Source organism: Dicentrarchus labrax, unplaced genomic scaffold, assembly GCF_905237075.1.
Source record: "Dicentrarchus labrax unplaced genomic scaffold, dlabrax2021, whole genome shotgun sequence".
In the NCBI taxonomy this organism is placed as follows: Eukaryota; Metazoa; Chordata; class Actinopteri; family Moronidae; genus Dicentrarchus; species Dicentrarchus labrax.
Genome location: NW_026136719.1, coordinates 15,737,508 through 15,758,012, shown reverse-complemented (window position 1 = coordinate 15,758,012; position 20,505 = coordinate 15,737,508). Strand labels below are relative to the sequence as shown.

General features: G+C 39.8%; 1 protein-coding gene across 22 annotated transcripts in view; it reads right to left on the bottom strand.

Annotated features, from left to right (window-relative positions):
* plekha7b (pleckstrin homology domain containing, family A member 7b) overlaps positions 1 to 20,505 on the bottom strand; it is a 67,360-nt gene that overhangs the window by 30,114 nt on the left and 16,741 nt on the right. For 21 of the 22 annotated variants that reach the window (XR_007880922.1, XM_051379356.1, XM_051379350.1 and 18 more), the window contains 2 exons: positions 5,513 to 5,596; positions 946 to 1,057 (listed from right to left, as the gene is read on the bottom strand). Coding sequence is in view for 21 of the 22 variants with exons in the window: in XM_051379356.1 (XP_051235316.1) it covers positions 946 to 1,057; positions 5,513 to 5,596 (196 nt within the window). In the remaining variant the exon portion in view is untranslated. Of the gene's footprint in view, positions 1 to 945; positions 1,058 to 5,512; positions 5,597 to 9,209; positions 9,416 to 20,505 lie in introns of those variants that run through there. The other variant, XM_051379368.1, reaches the window with a different exon arrangement.

The window sequence follows — 20,505 nt, the reverse complement described above, 5'->3', positions numbered from 1 at the left end:
ATTAATTGTGCAGCCCTAATTCTCTGTAAAAATTAAATCAGATTTTTTCTCGGGGGCTTTTCTACAGAAATACCTGGGGTTGTCGGGTTGACCTGCTGGCTAAAAGAAGAAGAAGTGTTGAGGGGACAAATATGCATACCCAATTCCTTATACATATCTTAAATGTGACATGTTTTAATTAGACAAAATGAAAAACACCAGAGGGACCAAAAGGTAAGGTCAATCAGTCACACAAAACAATCATCACATAGACAAAGTAGTAGCTTTTACATCATCTGCCAATGATTTTCTCAATCATTTGATATTTAAAAAATTTGCAAGTAAAACATTCAAGTTCCTCAGAGCAATAGTTGTTTCTAACATTAAGTTGCATTGACATTTATTTCAGTGTTGGCAACTGTTAAAGTAAAGGGGGACCTTGTGGAAGGTTCAACTGTCTTTCAGTGGCTTTCATAACACTCGAAATTTCAGATTTCTCTGGGATTTTATTACTGTCCTGTGCTTCTGTGCTATGTCACATATTCACTGGCAAAACATGTTTGCAGCAAAAATTTCCAGACAGCCGTGGAAACAACAGCAAGTCTATCACAGAGATGCATACTGTATGCCACACCCCTGTCCAGTTCCACAGGATGTGTATTTGAGTTTTATTATGCTTGAAAAATGACTAAATTATCACTCTCTGTGGTCATTAATCAGAATGAGATAATGTCTTCTAGAGTTGATTAAACCAATTTATCAACACGAGCAGTAACAGCCATCAAGAGAGCTCTTAAAGCAATTCTGTATCCCGTTGGTCAACTACGATCAATGTCCAAAAAGAAAACCTGAAAAAACATTTTGATTCTGTTTAAGGATTACTTTTCTCTTCAAACGTTGTGTAAAACTAATACGTACTCAACATAAACAGTTGCCCTCTCGGAGAAGAGAAACACTGATGCTCACCTTTGACCCTGAGGTTGCATCCACTGCTGCTGAGGTCACAGGCTTGGAGGACTCTGTGACCATGCTGGGGGATCTCTGATTGGCCGCTGACTTGGACATACGGGATTCTAACCTACAGTTGAAAAGGCAGCAAAGAAGACCATCAGTAAAACAGACAGAATGAGAAGCCTCGGAGAGTGATATCCCTTCTCTCCTCTGAAAACTAAAAGACACACAGGAAAACAGAGCACAGCCCTGTGCTGAGCTTTCAGATATAAAGGATGTGACTATTTCCTGACACCGCCACGCGACCTGTCACAGCCAATGGCTTTGCAGTGTGGATGTGTTAATAGTGGAAGATTTGTGTTCCAAACACTCCAGTGACACCTGGTCTGACAAACACCTCGGGGCACACATGTTATACACACCCAGAAAACAAGCTGAAACAAAACCAAAAAAGAGAAAAGAAAAAAAAAGAACCCAAAACCATATGCACAGATGACACACACACACACACACACACACACACACACACACACACACACACACACACACACACACACACACACAAACACTGTCTTTGGACAGCTTCAAAGAAATCCAAATCCCATATTTACTCATGACATCATCATATTGCTATGGATCCAGAAAAACTTTTCCTTTGAGTGGTACTTTCATTATTTATGAATACATTTCTATTTATATTAAAATAGTAATACTACTAACATCAGACAGATAGTAATATCATTTTAATAAGTAGTGGATGTTTTTCCTGGGGATGTCATGACCAGTAAAGTAAAACATCATTGTTAGTATAATTATCACAAGGGACAAAGAAGTAAAGTCCAGTTGTAAATTAAACACAATCTTGTGTTTCTTCATTTAGACCAGTCATTATTTCTCAAACTTTTTACACCATGTACCACCTCAGAAAATATTTGGCTTTCCAAGTACCACCGTTATGGCTGACACTAAAGTACGGTAGCGCAGGCCAACCGTATTCAGCAACAGAAGCAAGAATTAGATTATTATAGATTATTTATTATTGACTGTTGTTGAAACTTGAACAGAACCAGCTCAGGAACCAGAGCTAATTTTGTGGGAAATGGTCCACATTTCTCTTCCTAATAGTTCCCATTTGGAGCCACGATTGCACATTGCAGTGTTTTTGAGTCATTCATACCTCATACTTACCTCTACTATTTGTGTGATGTTCTAAATACACTAACTCCTAAAGGTTAATGTACTGAGATCATAAACAGCTCCAACCTTCAGCACAGAATTACAAGGAGACAGGTAACAGCTTGGACTATTTCAGTTGACATTGAGATGACAATTGTGATTTATCCTTCGACCAGTTAAAAAAATAAAAAAATAAAAAAATATATAGATCATGCATTACATAATTCTACACAGACAATCTGGTTCAAAGGAGAGTACAGAGAGTAAAGTACAGAACAATGTGACAACATGCAGCCTGATGCTTACAATTCCCAAAGGCACTGACAAAGCACCCAAAGCCTGATGTCACATTATAGATGTTTCAAGTAGAATGGACATAAACAAATGAAGTGGGCAGTGTTGACCGCAGACGTAAGAAATCTAGGCTAATACACGAATGTTAAGTAAAGTACACTGGGAATTCAGATTTTTAGGCGGCCATGTTGCCTGGCACTGACAGCAGAGTTGTAGCTTCAAGTATTTTCTCTCCAGTTATCACCTTGTATTCACTCCTACAATTTCAAGGACTTTTTTCCAGACTGCTGCAGTTTTTGATTTGTCATATGTGCTCACAAGGACATACATCATAGATAACAGGAAACTGGAGACAGCAAGGTTCAATCTGATTTAACAAGGTCCCAGAAACATTTTAGTGCAGTGCTGATTAAGTCCTAACATGTAGTTCCAGCAGATTTTTCATCCACAGATCCTGCTGTTACATCTCATTCTAAAGGTCCTAGATGCTATAACTCAACTTTGACAAGTTATGAGTTCAGTAATGCTCTTCTGCTTTATTTGTAGACTTTTTTTTTTAGCTTAAACCGATCTGTCTTTTTTAGTTGATTAATTTAGTTAAATTACACTATTCTTAGTCACCCCTTTATACCAGCAGGGAAGCTATTTATGTGATGTTGGAACCACTAGGTCAGGCACCAACGGCAAAATCATGTTACACTCACTCCCACTACTCATTTAAAAGAAATTTGTTCATATTCCTATGTATAGTTGGGCAACAACAACAACAAGTATACTGGCTATTGGAGTCCAGCACTGGTTGGTTTTTTTTTTTTTTGGGGGGGGGATTTTTGGGGCAATTTCAGTCATTTAATTTGAGCCGCTGTTCAGTGAGCGACTCTACTACAGCGAGCTAAGCCGTAGCATAACCATACTGAACATATTGCCTATATATTTTTGAAAACTCATCTGCAGCTAGTCAACCAGTCTAATCGACATGCAACTGTCTAATACTTGGCAGAGCTTCTTCCTGACAGCAGGAGTGAGCTTACAATAGGAAACAATAAATGGCCTGTCTCTCTGACAACACTGCCACTATCCCCCTGCATTGTTCTGCAAAGGGGTTAAAAGCAGCATGAACCCTGTTGTTTTTTCCTGCTTTGTTCGCAGCACTACAATGAAGCTAAGGAAAGGGAGATAAGCTAGAGATGTGTGTCAGAGACTAAAGCAAAGGATAAAAATGCTGGTAGCACAAGGGAAAAAAGAGAGAGAAACCACAGTGCAACAAAACTTACAGTATCTGCACTCACAGTCTGGACTGAAGCCAGTCTTTTTACAGGATGTTTCTGTCGTATCAAGGGGACTCTGCTGTTTTATGTGAAGCTTTCATACTGTTTACCACCACTGTCATTGGAATGGTTCCCCAGGAGATTTGTTGTGGCATGTGGTGGAGAGGAGCGATATTTCACATCACGAAGTGTAGAAGGGGGAAAGACACTAAGCTTCATCTCTTGCTGCTTCTGCTATGATGGAAATGAGGGCATATTTGACATTTTTTAATCCTTTCAGGCAGTGGGAGTACATGGGGAGAGTTGACGAATTGATCATAGTGTGATAATCTATAACAGGCCAGCAAAGCCTAGGATGATCGACCTCTCCGTGGGGAAGGGCCTCCTGAAGCTCTTTTTCCCCTGCTCTGCCCTCAATCCGATATGGGTCCAGGGAACACACTGAGATTCTCCTTACTTGGAAAGGAGTCGGTGATTCATGGAAGAAACCAAATTTCCTTTTCAGATATCAGTACACGCATAGCATGGCCATAACATCACCATGTCAGTGAACAGAAGCAACATTTTGCAGCCACAGTGAGGTCATGCCTGTGTTGGACACATTCAATACCAAGACTTTAACCCAGCTGTCAAGCTCCCTCACTTATGTCTACAAAAGCATTATGAAAAGAAGGGTGGAAGAGAGAGGCATAAGAATACGGCAAAATAAAGTAAAAATATATTGCCTTAGGATGAAAAGCATCTTTAAATATCCAGTGTGTAGCATCTAGGAGGCTCTATTAGCAGAAATGGAATATAGTATTCATAGACTAGAATTCTGAACCTTCTGAACTGATGCTATTCTTACCATAGCTTAAAAAGATTACTGGCATTTCAAAGTAAAAGAATCACTGTTGAAAATATGCAAGTAAGCCCCATGATGGTATACAAATCCACAGCTCAACAGAACTTAACTAGGGATAATGGAGAGTTTTAGGAAATTAAAGACAGCGCAGGATACAGATGAATCACAATCAGTTTTGCATTGCTTTAAGAGACCGTCTTTTAATTAGTGAGAATGTGGAGGTCACATGCTTGTCTCTCAACCTCCTTCTGGCTATAGTGGAATCTGTGCTATGCATGATCATCTTACACCGGCCAGCTTAAATACGATCAGACACCTGCTGCCTTATATTGTGCTCTAAACCTGCCACGCAGCTTTGATGGCTTTGCAGGATGAGATTCACACAATGACATAAAACAACAATAAATCTGACTGCCCTGTTGTGGCAATATATACTGTAGTAAATGAAAACAATGCAATATCACCTTTCTGGTACAATGGTACAAACTCAAAGAAGTGTCATTCTTGAAAAACTAAAGTTAGTTGGCATAAAACCTCACTGTCCATGTCAGAAACACATTTTTCCAGTTTTCCATTTCTAGACTTAAATTTCATTGAGAAAAAACTGCCCAGATAGACCAGAACAAATAAAGCCAACATAAGCGTAACTTGGCTGACTGATGAGACGGATTCATGACTCCAGACTTCATGACTGTAATATGAACACAAGAATAATACTCAAGAGTCTCTGGGATCCACATCCACTGACAAGTGAGTGCAGTCAGTTATGAATGTCATGATGATAATGAATATAATAATATATAATTGGATTTTTTTAGTGTTCTGACTGCGACTGCAGGTCATTTTCCTAAAGAACTGTTTTTGTTACTGCGGAATAGACAGCTCCCCTCGTCATATGCGTTATCACTGAATATTTCCCTCATGACCTTGAACTAACCTAATCTGTACATTTAAGCATGCAGCATATTCACTGTTCCCGAGAAAATAAAGACCCACTCACCTGTCTTGCAGTGTGTATTCTGTGTTTTCAGGGGAAATCTGTCCAGTCACAGGGTGCCGAAATGATGTAGCCCTAAGATTGTGGCTGCAGGACAGAGGGAGATGGAAAAGAGGGAGGATGGAGAGAAAACAAAATTTGTATCAAGTCATTAATCATACTCCGGCCCGATCACGTCCCCGTATGACTGAGTTTCATTACTTCTATTTGGCTGCTGGTTGAGGTTACAAAAAAAGTTTGGCTTACAATGAACGCCGTCAACTGTAAAATAATCTATGGTAGCTCTGCAGCCAGGTCGGGAACCACAGCTCATATTCTTTTACACAAAGTGTTGGGCTCAGCACTCTTTCTTAGCAAGCTCACCAGGTTTTATTGATTTCAGTTAGATGGGGCCATTAATTGCTTTAACTAGAGCATGAACGCATGTTACTGTCACAGGATAGAATAAGAAACAGACAAGTGGATAGAGGTGCTGGTGTTGAGAGGATTGAAATATTACTCCGTGACTCTGTATCTGTTTCTTGTCATCTACTGTATATTTATACGTGACTAGGCAAGGACAAGATGTGTGCTATTTGCGTCAGAAAAATAGTATCTGTACACACTGTCTTGCAGTATTGAGCTAAGGCTTCACATTAGAGGTCTCTGACACATTTGGCGCATCATCACATTGGTCTACTTCTTTCTCATACTGTACTTAACAGATCAGTCTTACGGTTTATAAAAAAGACAGATTTAATGAGTTTCTAATCAGTAATGTATTTATCCAATCCCCAAGCTTTTCATCTAACCCTCATGGCAGGTTAAACTTTAATCATTCATTGTGTTTAGATTTCCATTTCATGTAGTTTCTCTCACGATTTACAGAAAACCTTACTCTGCAGAAGGCCTTAAGGTGCACGGACATTCAGGATTGGTTAGTTGCCCCTGGTATTCAATACTGCCATCCATTATCCCCTCAAACTGTGAACCATCCCTTGAGATGCTGCCAGCTTTCTGATCCTTAGTGCATCTGAGATTTTTTCAATTTTAATTTGCATGTGCATATAAACATGAGCTTTAGATGCTGGTGTTCTGTAGAGACATCATAAAATGTAATGTTATCGAAAAATCCAGTTTTGGCAACTCCTCTGCAATTAAAAATACAATATAATATATTCTAATATATAAGGTCCTGTGTGTTCTCTCTACTCAGGTGTAGAAAGTAAGGAGACAGCTATTTGTCTGAGTATGTGGGCCACAGATATAAAGTGCTGAAGTCTTGTGTAGTGAACTGCAATATTATGCTTTCAAGTCTGCCTTGTGTTAGTACTGTATTTTATTCCCCCAAACCCTTTCTTATCTTCTCCCATCACCATCATACATCGTCTATTATAGAAGAAAAAACAACAACATTATTTTCAACAGGAGCTGTGAAATACTGTGCACAAGCGTGCAATAAAACCATAGAGTATACTGCTATACAGAAGCTAAATCCATATTCTGCTTTTTTCATAAACACTACAGATAAACAAATAGCTAAAGATAAACATGTTTACACCATCCTAAATTAAAGTGTACCAAGGGTAAATATATGACTATATATCCAGCAGTAAGGGATTAATCCTCTGAGGGACAGCTGCAAAACTTCAGTACTATAAAGATGCAGAATAACACAAACAGAAATTGGTGCTTCACTGCATCACCATGCAGCAAAGGGAGGGGAGACAAACTGAGCAGGGTGGAAAGATTTATGAGTTGACATTTCAGAAAAGTTCAGAGTGTGTATTGACCAGGAATGATGCTGAGTGATTCTGCACACACGAAAAACATGGCATCAAATATAAACCTACACAAACACTGTATAAACAGCTCTCCTTGATCATGTATACACACACAAACACACACACACAGGCCAGGCTTGCTCCTGGTAACAACTCATAATTTGCTGAGCTGCACTGGGCACATACAGCACTGCACCAGCATCCCCTGTTAATTAGAAATCTGCATTCTTTGAGGCTTTTGTTTTAGCCGCATTACTTCTGAACTATTTGTCACGGAATTTGCAGCATCCCCCGGTTGGTGTACTAACACTGCAGCACAGTAGGTCTATTTGTTTGCAGAAAACTAGCTTCCATCAACGCTTGTGACAATATTGTCCCAAAGGAGAAAATGAACTCTTGCTGCGGAAGAGCTGTAACACACTGCCTTTTACACTGCATACCGGGGAAACAGATTTTTTGTCAGTGCTGGTGAGAGTTGCTAGAATTGAATGTCACAAATTATAGTGTGCAGTGACTCTACATGAATCATGGATTGCATAATTCTATAATATTACAATAACATTATTTGAGAAGGTGATTAAGATCACATTGATTTGAGTGCAGTCAATCTTGAACTGAATCATTCACAAGCACAGCAGTTCTGATCAATAACCAGTCAAAAACATCTTAAGGGTATGGTGTACACATTACTCACATCTCAACCTTTACAGCAGATGTTTATTTGTTAATGAATACATACATTTAATGAAACCCACATACAGTACATGTAGTTTTTGAAGTTAGTCAGGTTATCTATCTTCAAATTCAAAATAAGTATGATCATAATAAAGGCAAGTTACTTACACCATACAAAAAGGCTATTAGGTATTACTCTAAACACTAATCATACTGTAATATCACAGTTGTAAAAAGAAACCACAAGCACCTAAGTACCCTAATATAGCAATACAGCAATAAGTCACAAGTGTTTTTTGTAATATTAGCTCATTGGTAACATACACGGACAAGGCACTGCCTCACACCATTAGCATGTTACAGGGCCCCACAACACTAACTATCAGGTCAAGTAGAGTTCCTGCTTCCATAAGGCCAGATAAAGAAGAGAAAGAATGACTGGCATCTCTCCTTGCAGAGAGCCTCAAGAGGGATTTTCTCAATGTAGCAGTGTTTACATGTACAGTAGAAGTGTTGCCATAATGCAAACAAGACTGAGTTCAATCCTAGATGAGACAAGAAGTGTCTGTCAGTTAAAACCTACCACATATGAAGTAAAAATACCAGTTTTGTAACCAATTTGATCCTTATGCATAGAATTGTAAAGCAGAAAATTAAGGATTTTCTATCAACTGAGTTGACCTTGATGTAAAAGTACGCAAACTGAACTGTGAATAGAGGGTAATCTGAGAAAAGAAAGGCAACCTGGTTTTAGGTTCAGCCAAAGCTTCTCCTCAGAGATGTGTAGCACTGCAGCTCAAATCAGCACACTCTCTCTCTCTCTCTCTCTCTCTCTCTCTCTCTCTCTCTCTCAATGCTGCAACAACTGGAGTCTACACTTCAGCCGTGGCATTCCATACCAATTTTTTTCAGCAAAACAAGAGGCTCAGAGTAATTCCTGCCCAACACAAGGGCTAAATCTTGGCAGGGGGGGCACCAGAGGCATGGCTCTGTGGTTTGCACCTCTCTCTCTCTCTCTCTCTCTCTCTCTCTCTCTCTCTCTCTCTTTCACACACCAATAGAAAGACACAGAGCCTTCAAACTGCTCCACAACACACATCAAAGACAGGGATTACACCATTCGCTTACAATCACAACTCCTGTATCCATTTACACAAAAAGAAAACTTTCCAACTATACCCACTACTGACACAGATCTCTCTTCTTCTGTTTGCTACTTACTATGCTCTGCTGTATCATGCACACAGTGGAGACAGTCTCACCTGCTGTGAGAGAGTGAATCATTGTGGATCAGCTGCTAGACTCGCTGTGGTGCTGCAGGTCATGGAAATCCTCTCAGCATTGTCAGGGCAGGTGGGAAGATGCAGAGAGGGTCTCTCGTAGGCAGCTGGTATCCGCAAAGAGCAGAGTAAAGTGGAGCCAGCAGGATGAGAGCAGGAGGGAGGGGGAGCCCTTTATCTATGCTTTCTCCTGCCCAAGCGTGCTGTCTGAGAGTTTCACCCCACACTTTCTGGGTAGATGGTATAGATGTACCTCCCTCCTATCAGGGGAATACCTCAGTTGCTTATCAGATCCTCCTCCCTTTCCATTTTCTACTTTCTACCTCTCACTCCCTCTTCCCCAGAAATGAATTTGATAAACATAATATATTCTAAGGAAAAAGTAAGTTATGCAGCTGCTGCTGGTATGGACATGTACCTCAGTCATCACTGTTGTCTAAGAAAATGTCAAAAGGGTCTTTTTACGTGGTTCAAATATTGTCAGTTCCTTGGTGTCATGGCTTACTACTCATACATTTAGATTTATCACAAAGGTATACCACTGGTACCCTCTGAGTGGCAGCATTGCAGCTAAAGTAATGAAGACAAATGGGCTTGTTGGAAAATTAGCTTTTTCTCATTTAGTAAGACAACCTCCTTAGACATTCACATTCTCCAATACAAATTAGTTGCTCCATGTAACATTTACAGCAAAAAAAACAGTGAGCAGTGGAGTCTACTAAACACACACACACACACACACACACACACACACACACACACACACACACACACACACACACAAACACAAACACACACGCAGCATTCACATCAGCTTTTGCTATATATCTGCTATGCAGTCAGTGGACTGGTTTTATACCAGGATTACCACGACATTCATATTAAACACAAGACAAACAGAGTGTTGAATATTTAAACCATGATCCAGAAATAGATTTTAACTTGTAAAACAGAGAACTTCACAACCTTCTTGGAGCCCCTTCAAAGGGCACCTCAGGGTCATTGGTGTCTACTTTTTGAAACACTGGTTTAACAGTAACATTGACCTGTGACCTACGCTCAGAGGGAATTGAAACTAATCCTGAGGAATGCGCCCCAGAGGAGCAGGTGGTACCAACATACTGTAGGCCTGTGGTAAACATTGAATCAGATGGACTAAACACAAGGATTGGGGAGCTAAAAGAGCATCTACTATAGAAGATAGTAGATGCTCTTTTAAGATAATAGTTTGCTGTTTCGCACCACTAATTTTTCATTTAGAAGCAGTTTAATTCAATGACACCTCTCTTCAATTTAAATACGTTCAGACAATGGGATACACTTAAGTTCCAACCCACAGAGAAGTACAGAAACAAGATCTCTTACAGTATTCAGTGCTGTGAACAAAGGCAAGAAGAGCCTATTGTCTCTCTACATGTAGTCTTCATAATGCACAACACAGCATCAATGTGGTGTCTGTTACTTCAGGAAGGGGGATGAAACATGTGGGGCCAAGATCTCGCCAGTTAGACTTCACACTGGTCACTTAAAGTTTGGACTGCTCAATTGGCACATTTCCTGATATATATGTACATGTATAGTATATGAATATACTTTTTTAGGAATCTCTATAGTCAGAAATGGAATATAATATTCATAGGTATGTTTTCATTAATGTGTAGTCACCTGAAAATAAGAATCGTGTTCTTGTCCCCTTAGAATGAGTCGTTTTTATTGGCGCCGGGTACCTCACCTTTATGTCATCACCTGTCTTTTCTGTCACTCTGCAGCTACTCTATCAAATAAAGACAACAAAAACCCCAAAGAAAAATAAATGAAAGTCACATAGCAGGCTGCAGTTGGCCTTACATTGTAGCTGATTGAAGGAAAACACAAATCAACTTTTGCAACAACTCACCAGTGAACACACAACAGCAATCATTTACTTTTGCTGGGCTGCTGACTTCCATTACAGACCAATTCAATTAGCTGTTACAGATGTATCATTAATATCAGCAAGCTCCTGGATGCAGATGATATGCTTCTGCATAATGTATAGAATAAGACAAAAGCAAATCAAAGAAGGGCTGCACATATGAACACATGAGAGGTCAAACGAGGTGCCATGAACCAATAGTGAACTCTGTAATAGTCATTTCTGTGTGTACAACACCCCACCCAGGCAGTGTGACAGGACATTACATTGTGAGAGAGAAATATCATGGACCACCAGAAACACCCTGTAGCATCCCCCAGGCCTAGCAGGCAAAATTAATTAAGCCTTAATAGCAATGGTTTGTGCACAGTTCCCAGACACAGGGAGCCATTAAAGAGATAAGCATTCTGCAGCAGGATTTGCACATATTGACTGACCTTTATCAGTTTCATAGCAGAGCACTGCAGCAGCAGCCTGGCTCAGCTTCATTTCTTTGACATTTGTGGAGGAATTATCTAGGCTGTCTGCTACATAGAGTTACTGGGAGATTCCACTGTCACTCAGTGTGGAAATGAGGAAGCCAACCAAACACATTTCACACTGACTGGCCTTTCCCTGTCATTGAACTCATTCACTACAATCAGCATCATCATCATCGTCGTCATTGTTTACAACTGCAGAAACTCTGAGCTGACAGTATGATGGTTATTACAACCCTACCAGATAACAGTTCTCTATGCATACCTGTACAGTAGTCTAAAATAGCTTCAATGAAACAGGAAAACCCTGGTCTGCTTTGCTGGAACCTGTAGCCATCCAGTGGTCCACTCAAGCAGCACCGGGCAAAGTGTGGTACAGACAGGCTCAAACAGGCCCAGTGGAGAGCAGAAACAGGTGCAAGAACTTGCCAGTGTTTGTAACCCTGTCAGACAGAAGGTTTGGCAAAAATTGAAAGAGCCGTCACCTTATTAACATTCAACACACACAGTTCTGACACAGCACATTTCATTGCAGTCACAATGGTCCTTCAGGCCATGCTGTTCCAAAACATAAGCAAGGCAACAGCTAATTGTATTGCAGTGAATGCCAGAAAGACCTGTGTTGGGCCAATAATAAAGAATTAGGATGCAAGCACACTACTCTCCATGCACAGAAGCTAATTCTGAAAAAGAACCAGTGAAAATCTTGATATCTTGGATTCTAGTCCAGGAAATTGGTTTTGTTTTTGTTTTTTTCCAAAATAGGTGTTGCTAATCATTTTCATCTCATTTCATTCCTACTCATTTAGAATATATATTTTTCAAACACTAAGGGGAGAGCAAAAAACAAAAACAACTTACTGCACAACATTAGCAAAAACCAAGGAGCTGATTGTTCATTTCAGGAAAAAGGAGACAAAAAGATACAAAGCTGAGGTGGAACAGCTGAACAGTTTTAGGTTCCTGGGAATCAACATCACAAAGAACGTGTCATGGTCATCTCACATCTCCACACTGGTATATAAAGCTGATAAACAACCGTATTTCTTAAGAGAACTTTGTCTGTGCCAAGTTCTTGTTAACTTTTACCGAGGAGCAACACAAAACAAGTCGGGAACTTGAAACATCACAAACTGGCATGGGTTGTGCACAGGAAAGGAGAACTATGTAGTGACTGATTAAAACCGCCCAGAAGATTTGTGGTACTCAACTACCCAGCATCAGTGATGTTGATGAGGTGAGGTGCCTGTGCAGAGCCAAAAGGATTAAAGACAGTTCCCACCCCAGCCACAGCCTGTTCACCCAGCTGCCATCTGGGAAGAGGTACAGAAGCTTCCACTGGAAGGACAGCGTCTTCCCTCAAGCTGTGAGACTGCTAAATTCATCCTCAGCACTCCATTATGTAAAACAGTTATTTATCTTTTCAGTGTACAAACACAGGCTTCACAAAGAGTGAAGACATACGAAGGTCTGCTCTTTGTTGCATTGTTATAAACATGTTATAAACTGACGTTGTTCTGGCAACTGCCTGCAGCAAGAGAGAAAAAGGCCTTACCGCGAGATGGATACCTACAGGACTGTGAACACATCAACACTTCCTTTGCTCCACTGGCACAAATTTAGCTGACTGATAAATATTTATAAAGGGTGATTTAAAGTAACTCATCAAAGAAATTGTGGTTTTATAATGCCTCCAACCATGACAATAAAAATGACTTCCCAAAGCACTTACCTTAGGGATCAATAGCGCCAGGGATATGCTGTGACTAAGAAAAAAGTTTGGAGATTTTCTGGAGCAAGCATTACTCTGGGGAATAAATCAACAAAGGGTCCCTGCAGCTTTAGGTCAATATTTAATATCACAGATTTATCCTGCACCTTACCTACTGAATAATGATGACCCAGAGCTACCAGGAGTCATCTTTATTTCATCTCTTCATTTGTGCTAACAAGAAATGTCAGAATCTGAAGTGTGCGAATGTGTGAGTATGTGTTATGGGGAAAACTCTGGTTTTCAACCCAGGCACTACCAAAATGTCCCTTAATTTATTAACCAACCTCTCAGTTTTAAGACACAAACAGTCTGCAAAAGCTTCTCACCGGGCTTAAACACAGTCAACTGTGGAAATCAACAAGAGTATTGTGTTTGTGGCCCAGGAGAAATATGTCTCACAAAATGAGTGAAAGTGGAAAGGCTAAAAATTCTTAATAAGGAGGAGCGGGATACGATTTTCTGTTGCAGCGCTGCATTTGGAATTAACCTGATAAAAATGATGTACAAGGATTTTATACATAAAAATACTGCCTTGTGTAATTCTAAACATCACAGTAACATTGTTGGTTTCAAAATTCTGATATTTGATCAGACTTGGCTAATCTCTTCTTGGGCAACTGACAAGCTACGTGAGAGAAGATTTTGCAAAGCAAATTATTTCCTACCAAGACAAAAACACACCATCAGCAAAAGTATCACATACCTGACAGTCTGCAAAGCTCATCAGCTCGTGCTGTTAATCTCAACTGTTGCTTGTACACAGATGTTATCAGTGGAGCTCATGTACTGATATAATTTTCTAATAATAAGACCATCTTAAAATGTCCAATCAATCAAACAAAGTGATAAGCTGACATAAAACAAATCAAATATTCCTCTAGCATGAAACAAATAAACAAATGAAATGGGAATAGCCAGTGCTTCTTTTCTCTTCCGCCAGTCAGCACATCAATAGGGGAGGTTCAAAGGCACATTGCTTCCCTTCACTGACACACACACAAACATACAGACACACCTCCACAGCACTGAGTGACGCTTTATCATCAAAGGTCTGAGCCAATCTCAGATGAGCTAAAGAACATGAGTCGCTTGGAAATCAGAGGTTAATGAGAAATGACATGGTGACCTTTGACCTCCATTCTCCCGAGGCTTACCGGGTGCTATGCATAGCTATCAACCTCTGTAGGTCAGAACAAGATGTAAATGACTGACATTAAGGAATTTGACCATGAAAGTTGAGCAAAGGTAGGTCATCACAGTGAACACAGTCGCAAAGTGAAAACAATGTGTCAGCACTCAGCAGGAAAACAGTAACAGCTGCATGTCCTCCGTTAATGTCCACACTGGATGTGATAGGCTGCTGTGTGGCTTTACACTTTGACAGAGCAAAGCATGAGCTATGCACAATGCAGCAAGGACTCACCCATAGTTTTAGTGTGCTGCATAAAAAGGGAACAGTATGGCAATAAAAACAATGAAAAATAAAACAAAATTGAAAAAACTATTAACTAATTAATTTGAATCATGTATAAGACAGAATCATACATTTCTTGCCTATTATCATGTTGCTGGATTTTCCTTGTTTGTCTGTCACTTACGGACCATCAAGTACCCAAAATGAGCATGCGTGCGTCATCAGTTTAAAAGCATATTTAGTGTGTAGCACTTCTTCAACAAATATGCTTAACCAAGCATCCTTACTTTCACAAGCAGTGATACCTAACAGGCTCCACTCACTGAAATTATGAGTTTGCAAATTGGATTTGACAGCAAAGACTATGTGATGGTAAATAGGGAATGACAGAGAGAAATCTGAGAGGAGGATCTAGAGGAAGTAGCACATACACATGGAGCATTTATGGCAAAAGAAATATTATGTTTATCTTCAGTTGTTACCAAGTGGTTAGTGGTTACTTGTATCTGTATCCACACAGGCAGATATTTAAAGGTTAAAAACAGACATGTTCAACTCTGTATTTTACAGTTATATAGGGCTGATTTTCTTATTGTGTTTTTAGAAAATAGTTACAGAGGTCTGGACCTCAGTGAACTCATAGGCCGTGATTCTAGGTCAGGTAAAAGGTAGCCAGTTCTGATGAAGGATATCTTGATGCACTCAGTCTTTAAATGGAAACACACACTCAGGGAACCTGACAAGAATGAGGCACAGAGAGCAGCTGCCAGCCAGGACAGCAGGCTGGATGACCAACAAAGGTCCCTAATTAGAATGAATTTAATCAAATGCGTGTAATTATGTTCCATCTTAACCCAAAATTATTTCATGCCTTTCCCGCGCTTACACAGCTCCTCTCTCACTGACATAATGGAATGATGGGCAAGCAGACAGGAAGACATCATAGCTCATTCCGCTGCATCTTGTAAATTTCCAGAATGTAATTGGGATAATTAATACGATGTTGTGATCTTTTTCAGTCAGCCATTCAGATTGACTAAAGCGCAATTTTCGCAGCACAGTCGGATGAGGTCTGAGACTGCTATAGACAATTTATATATAATCACATTCATTAAACCAAATGACTTTCAAATTTGCTCAAAATAATTCAAACTATTAAGCACCATATGTAAAGTAGCAAACTAGATCAAATTTGTTTCTTTTACAACCTGAGACTGCACACTTTTGCCTAGCACTTTTGGCTACTGAACTGGAGCATCTGTCCAACCAACATTGCAAAGCCAAACACAGCTAATCACTTTGCTGTGCAATGTAGGACAGAAGGGGATGTGAAGTGCGGGGGAATGTTAAAGCTGGAAATCTCAGGCAGGAGATAGTCGGAGGGCTTGGAAACTGCAAGCTCCACACAGGAAAGACCAGTGAGAATAGTGTGCAACAAGCGCTGTTGATAGCGCTGTCATCGGTAGCTAAACAAAACGAAACCACTGAGACCTTACTGTAGACAATCATAACAGAGCACAAGAAATATGCTGAAACACGTAAAATATCTCTTTAACAGGCAACAGTGTCACCAATATCTAAAAACAGTCAGTTCCATTTTTAATCAACGTACCAATGAAGACTTTAGTAGTGTGAAATGGTGGTAACGGTAATGGTGGATTAATGTTTTATTACATCCCCAAGAAAGAGACTGAAGTAGTAATTCATTTGAATCTGACCGACTCACCCTTGAATCCCTTCAGGGAGCTCCACCCATGTGTGGGAGGCTTAACTAAAAAATGATCATTTCTCAGCAGAATAAAAATTAAGAATATTAGAGAGCTTGAGGTTCTGAACAATAAAGAAATAATTCATCAGATAAGATAAAGAGATGTTGGGTCCCAAACTTCTCCTACTTAACCAAAAATGTTCCTTATCAACAAGCTTCCATCTGGGTAAGTTATGAACCAAAACAAAGCAGTGCATAATAGTGACCGAAAGATGCCATTCCTCCCAGGTCAGAGACATCCTGTACACACCCCATATTTCCATATAATATCAGCCAAAAATAACACATCACCACAGCATTCAAGAGTAGCAGAGCACTATAAAGCCTCAAGACTGGAAAACCAAAGATCAAGTCAACACTGGAAGATCTGTTGTGCTCTCAAGTTTTGCTTTTGTTATTTTGCTGTAGGTGTTGTAGAGAGAAACTACAGAACATTTCTAGGAATACACTGCAGTTTGTCATCTTATCTCTCTGTCTGGAATGGGAGTGAATGATAAATTATGAGCAAAAGTTAAAAGTCTAGCTCCAGTGACCTTCATAAGATTTGTAAAAGCAGTCTGTAGTCTGAATTACAGTTAATAAATCCAAAATGTAGCAGCACCGTATGTAATGTAAGTTGAACTACTATACCCTATCAGAAAAGAAATATATTGAATGAGCATGGTAACATTTGAAGTTGTTACACATTTTTATTTTTTACATTTTTTTATTTTCTCAAAGTAAATTAGAGAAATGTAATCATTAAAATGTACATCAACTAGTTTAAACAGTAGCACTTACAAGGTTGTGGTATGCTTTGTTCTTATCCTACAACAATCGCCCATTCCCAACCCCCATGATGTCCCTATCCACTCTGGGCAATCATGTGACAGCCACTCACTATCTATGTATATAGTGGAGCAAGATTATTAAACATCCACGTGCACACACACACATGCATTTGAGTTTTCTGCTCATCCTATCCGATTAAATATGTTTTTCTGTTGCAATTCTCTGATGAGTGCCAAAGCATAATTAGGAGAGGAGAGAATTCTGGGAAAGCAGGCTCTATATCCTATCTGCACTTCACTGCATTTATCATTTAATATTCAGACAAAGAACATTGTCACAACTGTCACATCATCCTCCCTGTGATAAGATTGATTCTGCATTCTAATGAAGATGGTGCATCAATGGACAGCCTGTCTTCCTACAAGGTGTATGTGTACATCCATGTGAAGTGCCTACTTATGCTGCTGCTTAGGGCTTTAAGAGATTTTATGGTGAGGCAGCTTGTCCTGTATTCTGCAGCACAGATGTCAGTCAGAGATGACAGAATAACAAAATAAATCACCCTCAGCTGTCATTAAAAAGTAAAAAAAGCCAAGAATGCAGAGTTGAAAAAGTGAAAAATCAGCTTTTCTTTTCCGATCAAAGAAAATAATCACAAGTCACAAGTCGCAAGGCCATTTCAAAGAAAGCAGACCGACAAAAGGGCCCTCACTGCATCGAACATCTAAGCACTGTGTAGCAAAATGGCTCTGAATCTGCAAGTCATATTGTTCCCTAGACTAAGCAATATCTAAGTAGCCACATGCACTTTTCTAATGCAGTCCTATCAATCACAAACAGATATGACACATAGAAAAAGTGTATCAAAACAAAGATGGCCTACCTGTGGGTTTTCAATGCAAATCCCATGCAGCAGCAGTCATCATTTGCTAGACTAACTCCAAGCATTTATCTTTGTCTTCAAGCTCAAAAGAGCTGTCTGCTCCCCAAGGTTTTACTGTACCTAATGAATGACCTGCAGCATGACTCTGTCTGATTCAGCCAAAGTTGGGCAATCTGTCATACTACGTACACAGTCCCCTGAGCACACACAGAGACACACACAGAGACACAAATTGCATATGTTCCTGGTCAGATTATCTGTCTGATCTCTGATCCCCATAATCCTGCAAAATCAAAAATAAATCAAACATTACAAAAAAAAACTGTAACAGACTAGCATGGCAAAAATAGATTGAGAATCTTTGAGATGTCTAGTCTAAATATGTCTGAATATGAAAACTAGTTTAGAGACAGAAACTCCAGTTCACCTTTTGTTGTTATTAAAACAGAAATCAGGTGCTACATGACTGAGTGACTTCCACAAATAATGAAATCATGAAATGGCTCCTGTAGTATGTTTGACATACAGAATACTGTAATTAATGGAAATGGTGTCCCCATAAAAAAAAAAGGTTGATAGGTAAGCAGGTAGCTTGGTACAGTAGGTAGGTGGTTAACTAGTTAGCTACCTAGGTGACTAGGTAGTTAGATTACTTTCATGACATCAGATTTGTGAGTGTAAATGGCACAACGAGGTATAAAAGCTGCACGTAAGTTGTCTAATGAGGGCCAGCACACAGAGGAACATGGTAGAGCAGATAACCCTGTTGTTCTGTCGTTATGGGTGGATCAATATTTTTTTGCCCATCATTTACATACCCTTGGGAAAACACCTCTGTAAGTGCTAGATGTCCAGGTAATTAAGCTCAATAAACTCAAGCACAACTGTTTTCATCTATCTATTCTTTAAATATAATGTAATCAATTAATATAATAATTAATGGGAGACATGAATCCCAAAGCTTGGAAGTATTAAGATACAGTGTATTCACTCTGTCATCCCGTTTACCATACGCTGTTTATAATGTAGAGAAACAAAACAGGACAGGCGTAGTTGAATTTGGTTGTATACTTAAGGATTACATTATCTGAACCAGATAATCCCCGTTTCCCAATACCGTTTTGTGAAAGCAATGTCACTTGCCAGTGCTTTTGTCCAAAAGCAGAGGGCCAGATAAACACTGGATCCTCTAACAATCCGATTCAGCAAACCTTCATGCTATGAAACATGTCTAAATCCCTTACACAATCATGTCAGAGGCATTATTATGTCATACCACCGCCAAATACCCCCCTCCTACCCCCAACATATACACACACACACACACACACACACACACACACACACACACACACACACACACACACACACACACACACACGTTTGTCTTAACATTGGGGAGCTTCTGTCAGCAATATAATGGAGGAATGTGTCAAATTATACAACTGCTGAAAAATGCACTCTGAAGAATACTAAGAGACCTATCTATTGTTCAGACCCTTGATTACATTATTTTTTAGATTTGGAACAGTTGTAAATGATAATGTCATCACATTTCAGCAAACACACAGAACCTACTGTATGAGAGAAATTTGATTAGTCTGGAAAATTTTGCTGCAGAGAATCTCGGCCCTGGGGGTGTCCATGCTCTTATAGCGCAGCACACTTTACTGCAGCAGGCCTGTCTTTACAACAGTGTTTGCTTCAGTGTGTACAATGTATCTATAATTTGTTATCAATGGAGGAAAACAAAGACATTTCTGACTTCTCATCAAGTCTGGCAAATACTCTTCCTCTCACAATCCCTTCTTTGCAGGACATGCAGACTGAGTCAGCTCTTTGTGTGTGTGTGTGTGTGTGTGTAGGTGTGTGTGTGTGTGTGTGTGTGTGTGTGTGTGTGCGTGTGTGTATAATATCTGTTCTCTACTGGGAGCTAACTATGTCCAGACTGGCTCCAGGCTTGGAGGGACCTCTCTCCTGCAGTTCTCATTACAGAATCTGAGCAGACACACACCGCAGTGCAAAAGCAGCAACTGAACACACTCCCACTGGGGAGTTACATTACAGTGACACACAGGGTTAAGACAACACAGCTACTTCATGACTGACATGGCAATGAAAAACACGTAGGCAGCAAACGCTGCCGTGGTCCGAAAAACACACAACATTTACGCAAAAGTGATACAGTGTTACAAAAATGAAAAACTGCTCTAATAATTTGGTTGAAGCCCACTCCCATCTGTCTCTCTTGGTTTCTAAAGCATGCAGGCTATC